General features: G+C 40.9%; 1 protein-coding gene across 1 annotated transcript in view; it reads left to right on the top strand.

The window, feature by feature from the left end:
* The first annotated feature begins 3,211 nt into the window (after positions 1 to 3,211).
* Positions 3,212 to 9,361, top strand: part of rtn4r (reticulon 4 receptor) — a 69,461-nt gene continuing 63,311 nt past the window's right edge. Inside the window, exon 1 of the mRNA XM_023978262.2 lies at positions 3,212 to 3,730. Within this exon, the coding sequence (XP_023834030.1) occupies positions 3,709 to 3,730 (22 nt within the window). The 5' untranslated portion in view covers positions 3,212 to 3,708. The remainder of the gene's footprint in view (positions 3,731 to 9,361) is intronic.

The raw sequence follows: 9,361 nt of genomic DNA, 5'->3' as shown, positions 1-9,361 counted from the left end.
TAGGAAAGAGTAACCTAGGCCACAGGCATGTTTACGCAGTGTATTTATTTACAAACTACTGCACATATAAACACTAATTATTCAGAAAATGGAAATGATCTACATGTGAAGGGAGTCTGCCTTMTAGGGTATAAGTAGGTTTTCATAGTAGCTACCCAGAACCAGTCTGGGATTTTAATTTACGATGGGAAAAACAGCTATTGTAAAAAAAACAATGCATGTTTTATTGAATTGAGACACAGGTGTAAGTGGAAACAGAGGTTAAAGTCTCTCCTTGCTTTTGTACAACYTATCACCTTTGACCTTCCTGGTTACGAAGGTTGTGTATGTTACAATGTCAACTGCCGACCCATCCGGCCTCTATTGTAAAGAGATTCAGGGAAGGCTCTGCAGGGAATTAAATTAGTGTCATTCAATAGCAAAGGTGACTGTAAACCAGGGTTAAACCCAATCTACCCAATTTTATTCAACAATCAATCCATAATTTTATGATCTGGCTGATATAGTATTCCTGAATTGCTTCAGTTGGTTTAGTGGCTGTTGCTTAAAATACACCATGAATTGTATTGTGGAGTGCTGTTTCACCTGTGAAATGTGACTAAGTGATACACGGCTCTCTATACTTCAGAAATATGGATTAAGGTTAAGGGTGAGGATAAAATGCAGACTGTCATCTTTAATTTAAGGGTATTTTCATCCGTATTTGGTGAACCGCTTAGAAATTACACCACTGTTTGTACATAGTCCCCTCATTTTGGGGGAGCAACAGTATTGGGACAAATTCACTTATCTGTATTAAAGTTGTAAAAAGTGCTTATATCAAGCTTGTGACTCTACATATTTGTTGGATGCATTTGCTGTTTGTTTTGGTTGTGTTTCAGATTATTTTGTGCCCAATAGAAATTAATGGTAAATAATGCATTGCGTCATTTTGGAGTCACTTTAATAGTAAATAAGAATAGAATATGCTTCTTAACACTTCTACTTTAATGTGGATGCTACCATGATTACAGATAATCCTGAATGAATTGTGAATAGTGATTAGTGAGAACATTACAGATGCACAAATATCATACCCCTAAGACATGCTAACTTCTCACTATTTCAATAACAGGGGAGGTTAGCATTTTTTGGGGAGGTATGATCATTCAGGGTTATCTGTAATCCTGGTAGTATCCCCATTCATCTAGAAGTGTTTAGAAACATATTGTAATGACCCGGCTGGGTCATAACTGGAAAAGAGACGGACTCTAGGTGTGCAGGTCAGAACACAGGTTTATTCCTAAACTGGGCTATTGTTCCGGCCACAGCCCACGCCGCTAAATGCCGAACGTACACAATGTTACCCTGTCGAGTTAAGGGTCACTCTCATAGGAACAGATCAAGGCCCCCTAACAGAAAAAGAAAGATGAGACAGTAATCCCTATTTATGCATTTCCAAATCCCGCGGGATTACCCATCATACCCCCCCAACCTTTCCATCTGTCCTGACATATTTAACCCCTGCTAGTAGCCATGAGAACCATAACACACCCACAAACACAGAACACAATACCGGGTCGTTACAATATTATATTCTTATATACAATAAAAGTGACTCCAAAATGACACAATACATTATTTACCATTAATTTCTATTGGTCACAAAATGATCTGAAACACAAACAAAGCAAACAACAAATGCATCCAACAAATGTGTAGTCYCAAGCTTGCTGTGGTCATAACATGCTAGYACTATGGGACCAAATTCTTAACTTTTTACTACTTTAATACACATACAGTATAAGTGAATTTGTCCCAATACTTTTGCTACCCTAAAATAGGTGACAATGTACAAAAACTGCTGTAATTTCTAAAAGGTTCACCAGATATGAATGAAAATACCCTCAATTTAAAGCTGACAGTCTGCGCGTAAACTCATAGACATTGTTTGATTTCAAATCCAAACTTTTGGAGCAAAGAGCCAAATGAATAAAAAATGCTTCACTGTCCCAATAATTACGGAGGGAACTGTAAGTTAATTACAATGTCGGAAGTGTAAACTAAAATGACTGTTTGCAGAGTGCTAGCCCACAGGCTTCAGGAGATGATTGCTCAATTGCATTCATATTTCATCATGTCCTTTGTATCTTCTACTGCATTTGGTCTCCATTAACAAATGGATAGCAGAAAGGGTACTAAAAAWTGGCATGTATGTTACTATGACATCTGAAGCTTCAATTGCACTGGATCCACTTTGTTGCCACAAGAGTAGCCGAGGCTGCTACATGGTGAGAGCATTTTCACCACTGAAGCTGCGCTGGTGCTGTGCATGGGCTGAAAGGACATCCTTACCATGTTGCAACTACACATTGTCCTACCGCTAGGAGGCGCATGGTACTTAGAAATAACGGCGCGGGCGGTACTGATGTAATTCCCTTGGGTTTCAGTACACCTGCAGAGTGCACAGCGAAGGGAATTTGTTCTCTCTTGGTCCAATCAGTCTCCGCAGCATGCATGCATCAATGGAGCTTAATATTCAATCACTTTTTAACTGCAGTCTTTATTACATCAAATAGGTGTAATGGGCGCATCCACTCAAACGTTTCGCATGATCCCTTCAAGCTTTTTGTACACTCCTGTGTACCCTACTACCGACGTGTAATTGTAACCCAATGACGGTGCGCAAATTGATAAGACAATAAGCTACGGTCTCCATTTTACCTTGATGATTAATTTGGTGAATGCTAAACGGTGATGAAGATTTGGGAGATTTCTATCAGACTAGAATTGTGTACTACATTTTAATGTAATAACAAAAGCTTGTATATTTAAAGGAAGGAAATTAAAATCATGTTCAGGCAAATGCTGCTTCTCCAATATCCCTTTTCCGCTTATAATGCCTGTCGGTCAGAACTGCGTTGCCCCTTCCCCACCATTATGCCTTGTCCCATAAGTAGGCTAGCGGTTCACCTGCACAGTGTATTTTGTTGTGTATTTTCGTATGCATGTGCGTGCTTGAGCATGTTTGATCCCAAATAGATTCCCCGCACGTCAAACCACCCGTATCTTCTAAAACATTCATTAGCGCGCAGTCCCTGATCCAGACCCATAAAACATTCATCTTTGAATTCTCTCCCCCCCCCCCCCTCTCTCTCACACCGCCCCACCCTCTCTTTTTATGCGACCCCCATGCAAACCCATGTTGTACAGCGCAGGGCAGTGCGGCCAATATCCAAACACATATAGATGTACTTCCGAATACAGCCAGTTAGAAATCAGATAGGATGTGTACATCAGTAGCCTGTCCATGGATTCCTTTCTGATTTTTTCTGTCTCTTTTATACTTTCCCAATTTTGGAACTTAGTGCTCGTTGTGTGTTTTTTTGTTGATTGTTGGTGCGTCCTTTTGGGGTGTTGTTCTACGCTCTGCGCTCCCGTAGCCTACGTTGTGTGTTGGTTGAGTTTGGATACTATACACTTCTTGTCTCGCTCCCACTGGCCCAAATGACTGTGCGCCGTTCCAGCCGGAGACCTTGTTCTCCAGTCGGCTTCAGCAGGAAAACCTCCGGCTAAAGTTTGAATGTAACCGTGACTGGGAGGTCCGTGACAACACCGTGCCCTGGATTTGCAATTATCTATCGATTGCAACTAAAGAGCGGATATACAGTCTCCGCAAACAGGCTTCATCTGCTGGATTTATTCAACTACTGGATTTATTCAAAAATCATGAAGACCAGTCTTGTTGAGGGTAAGTACACAGGCAACATCCCATAAAGTTGATTATAGGTTGCATTGACTATAATGATACAGGTACGTGATGGTAAATTAGGACACACCAATAAAATCGAAATCGAGCAACGTCATTGCCCTCTGCATGCTACTACCTTGAGAAGGTAACTTGGAGGAGAGCGCGCGGAACCCCTAGAAATCAACGGAAGGTTGTTTGGATGATTTGGACTAAGAGAAAACATTTCTCAATGGATTTCGACTTGGTGAACATAATGCAATTTGACTAAGTGCTTTGTGAAAGAAAGTTCTCATTATATTTGCGCTACTCTTACCTTCATATAACAATATATTTATAAAATAGAATAATATATGTTAATCTAGCCCTGACAGTATTGGATCAATAACGTTGAATATGAACATTGGGGGGGTAATTAGTAGGTCTATATCTCATGTTGGCTATTCATCATTAATTGATTACCGTAAAACACAACCTCACACCATGATTGACTTTGAGGTTATCAATAATGATTATATAGATATGACATTCTACCACTAGACTATCTGGCCAAGGGACAGTTGCTTCAGTATATATACACACAGTTTGGAATAACAATATGCCCGAGCGGATTTAGCAACCTCGCGCCTCGCCCGTATCTTCTATTTTGGCGGTTTGTGCCATGGCCATTAGGAGCTGCTCTTTGATGAAGTCTGCAGATGGTCTGCTTTAATGCGCATGCCAGTCGGATTATATCGCTCTTTTCCAACTGCTTTACCCATAATGAATGGTTTAGTGGTGGCCTGGGCTATGTCTGTAACCAGTGTGACAACAGAGGGCACTAGGGTTTAGAGGGAAGGTGATTCTTAATGAATGTGGTCGGGAGAGATCCACATGTGTGTTGGTGATCATGTAGCAGTAAAATGAATCATGTAATGACTGGATGGTGTGTGTGTCGAGCGAGGGGGGGCATATCATAACTTCACGCACATGCACACGCACACACGCACACAGACAGACAGACATTCAAGCCCACTCTGRTTACGCAATATGTCGTGTACACTCCTATGGCCTCATGTTGTTCATTACTAAAAACAGAGGATTATAGGAGGAAAGCAGCAGATTACAGTAGACGACAACCGTGTGTTTGTATTCCACAACTACAAATCAAACAGGCATTTATTTGTTTATTCCGTTTGATATACCCACAACTAATGCTAATTCATTTGTATCCCATCRCATTTCATTGGCATGGAACTTGGAATGCTCCCGTGTTCTATGAGCTAAGGTTCATTCATCATTCACTTTCTGTTGTGATCTAGTAGTACGTTTAAAGAAACGCCAGACAATGTCTGCTGATATTTCAGTGGGGTTGTGCTGTTGTAATTTGTATACCTCAAAACCCATTAGGCCTACATTGAATAGATTCATAAATAAGGCTGTCATGTCGTGTGTTTATTGAACTGTCACAGCTAAAGCAGGTTTAATGTATGCCATTTCTCATTCAGACAGCATATGATCAAATATCAGACACCTCTCCTGGAATAACACCATTATGTGTATATACAGTACATTRAAATTCTGATCTCTGACATTGCTCTTTCTGATTTTTCTTAATTTTCTTAATGTTGTACTTTTTCTGGATTATCTGTGTATTATCTGTTTTAGTCATTCTTTCTAGGTATTATTGCAATGTTGGAGATAAAAAGACAAGAATTTCACTGCACCTTGATAACATTTGAAAATCTGTGTAGATGACTAAGAAACATTGATTTGAATTGATTTGAGCTGTTGCTCTGGGGAGTCTTTCTTTAATTCCTGTCAAGCAAAGCCAATAGAAGACAAACAAATGGATAAAACCATTATATGGAGCTGAATGCTTTCGTTTCATGAGCTTTGAAACCAAACAATGAGGGCTTTTTTCAATTAGTAATTATTTTGGCAACACTGTGTTTTGGCAACACTGTGCAAGGAAAATATAAATTTTGCTGACTTTGTGCACTATCTTTGTAAATAGGCTGCTTGAAGTGACCAGTTATGAGGAAGCAGGATTAATTGTTTGGAATATTAGAGCTGAAAAAAAGATTGCACAGAAACATGAATAACAAAGTTTGATTAGCATATAAGCTGCATTAGGTATGATCAAACATCACATAGGTATACATTCACAATGAGACATGGCAGCTGCTGTAGTCTAAAAGGGATTTAGAAAAAAAAATTGGTTTGTGTATGTATGGCCGCGTTTGAGAGTCAGAGAGAGTCAGAGAGAGAGGAGAAAGAGGTTACAGCGATAGAGAGCCTGGACGGAAAGAAGGAGAGACAAGGGAAGCTGCGAGAGAGGTGTGTATGAGAGGTGTGTATGAGAGGTGTGCATGAGAGGTGTGTATGAGAACGTGAGAGAGATTATTATTACCTAGCTCAAATTCTATGTGAGTGAATTCTCCTCAATGTTTTCCTATTAGATGACAATACATTCTGCCAATGTATTAGTCAAGCATCTTAAAGCTTTGGAGGGTGCATATTATGAACAATGTGGTTGAGAGACATAGAGACAGAGAGAGAACAAGAGAGACAGAGATAGAGAGAGAAGACAGAGAGGGAGAGACAGAGGAGAGAGACAGAGCGAGAAGAAAAGAGAGAAGAGAAAGAAAGAGAGAGCCAGAGAACGAGAGAGAAGAGAACGAGAGAGAGAGAACAAGAAGAGAGAGAACAAGAGAGAAGAGCAAGAGAAGAGAGAGAGCAAGAAGAAGAGAGACAGATAGAGAAGAGAGAGCAGAGAGAGAGAGAGAGAGAGAGAGACGAGAGAGAGAGAGAGAGAGAGAGAGAGAGAGAGACGAGAGAGAAGAGAGAGAGAGAGGAACAAGATAGAGAGAGAGAGAGAGAGAACAAGAATCGAGAGAGAGAGCAAGAGAGGGAGAGCACAAGAGAGAGAGAGAGAGAGAAAGAAAGAGAGACAGAGATAGAAAAGAGAGACAAGAGAGAGAGAGAGAGAAAGAAGAAGAGAGAGAGAGAGAGAGAGAGAGAGAGAGAGAGAGAGAGAAAACAAACAAGTTGCCTTCACCATTTCCCCACCATGCAATGCAGTCCCATGTGGATCAATATAGTGCTGAGAAAAGGTGTTGCATGTGTGTGCTCCTACCCAGGATGCTCTAATTGAGGTTCTTCAGATAAGGCAGCAAGGCTAAACTGGATTGGCCGTGACTGGCATACGGCCAATGAAACAGAGGCAGAACTCTTCCCGTGAGGTTTGAGATAAACCTCCCAGGAGTCAATTGCAGTCAACAGGATTGTCTTCAACACAACATATGTTTTGGCATTAAGCTGATACGCAACCCGAGACCCAATTACAGTTGGAGTAAGGAAACACAACACTTTAGCCCGGAAAAGTGACTGTATGCTATATAAAAAAGACCAGACTGGCCGCAGCTGGAAAAGATTGGTTGAGTTTCTTCCCACGCTATTTCACCAGAGTATTTTTAAACGTAATCACATTCTATCACGTTGCATCAAAGTACGTTTTTAAATTTAATTTGCTAGACATTATCAACGCCCATAGCTTGTCTCTATTTAAACCAGGTTTCAAGATTTGGTTGATTTCAAATTGAATTAATGTTTTAATGAATTGAAGGTTGATCTGGTGATGTCTTTGCCCAGTGGGAAGTGAGTCTTCTACAGTAGCTATAGGAATATACAGATGTAGGAACTTAATTTGAGCCGGTTTGCTACAGCAGGAAAATAATCCTGCAGCAACGGGTAATGTGAATTATTATGTAGATTATAATTCATGGATTTTTTGTAGGGGTTGATGCATTTGTCATTAGGGCAAATCAAGTCTATCATTTTAAAGTGGAAATTACAAACTTTAGAAGCCTTTTTAAASCTTGTATTTTCTTCTCTTCAGCTTGCCCTTGTGTTTGTGCACCTTTGCTGTAAAGCAAGGTAACAACAAGTATTCAACTTTAATTTTTTCAAGTACGGTATTCAACAGGTTTTATAGCTCTTAAATTGATACCATCAGAGTGAATCCTTCTCCAAAGTCTCTGATGGCTATAATACAGTGGAGGCTGCTGAGGGTAGGAAGTTACAGACATAATAATGTCTGTAACGGAGCCAATGGAATGGCGTCAAACACATGGAAACAATGGAACCCATGTGTTTGATGTATTTGTTTGTATGTTTGATGTATTTGTTTGATGAATGTTATTCCACTGAATCCTCTCCAGCCATTACCACTAGCCCATCCTCCCCAATGCAGGTGCCACCAATCTCCTGTGCTATAATAGACAAAACACACAGTGACAACGAATGCTTAAAGGCAGCGGGTGGCAATTTCCCAACGATTGTACATTGATGTAGTTCGTTCTTCATTGGGGTGTGTCTTAAAGTCAAGTGTCTTTAAACGTGACCTAAATCTTGAGTAACAGAATCACATTCGACAGCAGAGACCTCCTTCTTCCCATGTGCCTAAATGGCCAGCAAGATGATATCCTCCCATAGGGAATACCCTTGGTCCTAGACATGTGCAGGAGGTCGTAGTTAGTGTCTAGTTTTCGATTGCATTGGCAGAAAGTCTCCATAGATTGGTAATCTGAAGGGTACTGGTTGCATCCCAAATGGTACTCTATTCCCTATATACTGCACTATAGGCCCTGGTCAAAAGTAGTGCACTATATAGGGAATAGGGTTCCATTTGCGACACAGTCAATGTTCAGTGAATCCTAATGAGCCCCAGTTCTTCAGGGGAACCCTTTTAATTGGCTCAGCAGGCTAGCCCTCATGAATCACAGTGTTGTTTACACAGAGAGAGAGAGAGAGAGAGAGAGAGAGAGGCCCCAGAACCATCCTGTAGGTTAGCCCATGTCTTCCAAACCCGCCATTACTAATCAGTAGACAGAGACTAAGAGGATAAACAAAGAAAATTATATTTGTTTATGTGGAAGAAAAACCAAAGGTTGAACTGAGTAAATAGAATCTGAAACTCATGCAGATTATAGGGATCTAATCCCCTTTTTGGGTTATAGGGTTCTAATCCCCTTTTTGGGTTATCAGGTTCTAATCCCTTCTCTGGATTATAGGGTTCTAATCCCCTTTTTGGGTTATAGGGTTCTAATCCCCTCTCTGGGTTATAGGGTTCTAATCCCCTCTCTGGGTTATAGGGTTCTAATCCCCTCTCTGGGTTATAGGGTTCTAATCCCCTCTCTGGTATGGGGCCTGAATCCTCCTGGTATAGGTTCAACCCCTCTTGATTAAGGGTTCTAATCCCTCTCGGTATAGGGTCCAATTCCCCTCTCTGGGTTGGTCGTAACTCCTCTGGTTTCAGGTCACCCCTCTGTTAAGGGTCTAATCGCACTCTCGGGGTATAGGTTCTAACCCCTCTCGGTAAGGGTTCCAATCCCACCGGTAGGTTCTAATCCCCTCTCTGAGTAATAGGGTTCTAATACTGTCACGGCCGTTTAAAGGAGTGGACCAAGGCGCAGCGTTTTGAGCGTACATACTTATTTATTTACCGATGCCGCCAACAAAAACAATAAATATCAAAACGACACGTGAAGCCAACGTAGTGCATCCAGGCAACTAACAAGGACAACTACCCACAAAACCAACTTGGAAAATGGCAACCTAAATAGGCTCCCCAATCAGAGACAACGATAAACA

This window comes from Salvelinus sp. IW2-2015, linkage group LG33 (genome assembly GCF_002910315.2).
Source record: "Salvelinus sp. IW2-2015 linkage group LG33, ASM291031v2, whole genome shotgun sequence".
Taxonomy (NCBI): domain Eukaryota; kingdom Metazoa; phylum Chordata; class Actinopteri; order Salmoniformes; family Salmonidae; genus Salvelinus; species Salvelinus sp. IW2-2015.
This window is presented reverse-complemented; position numbering and strand designations above follow the sequence as displayed.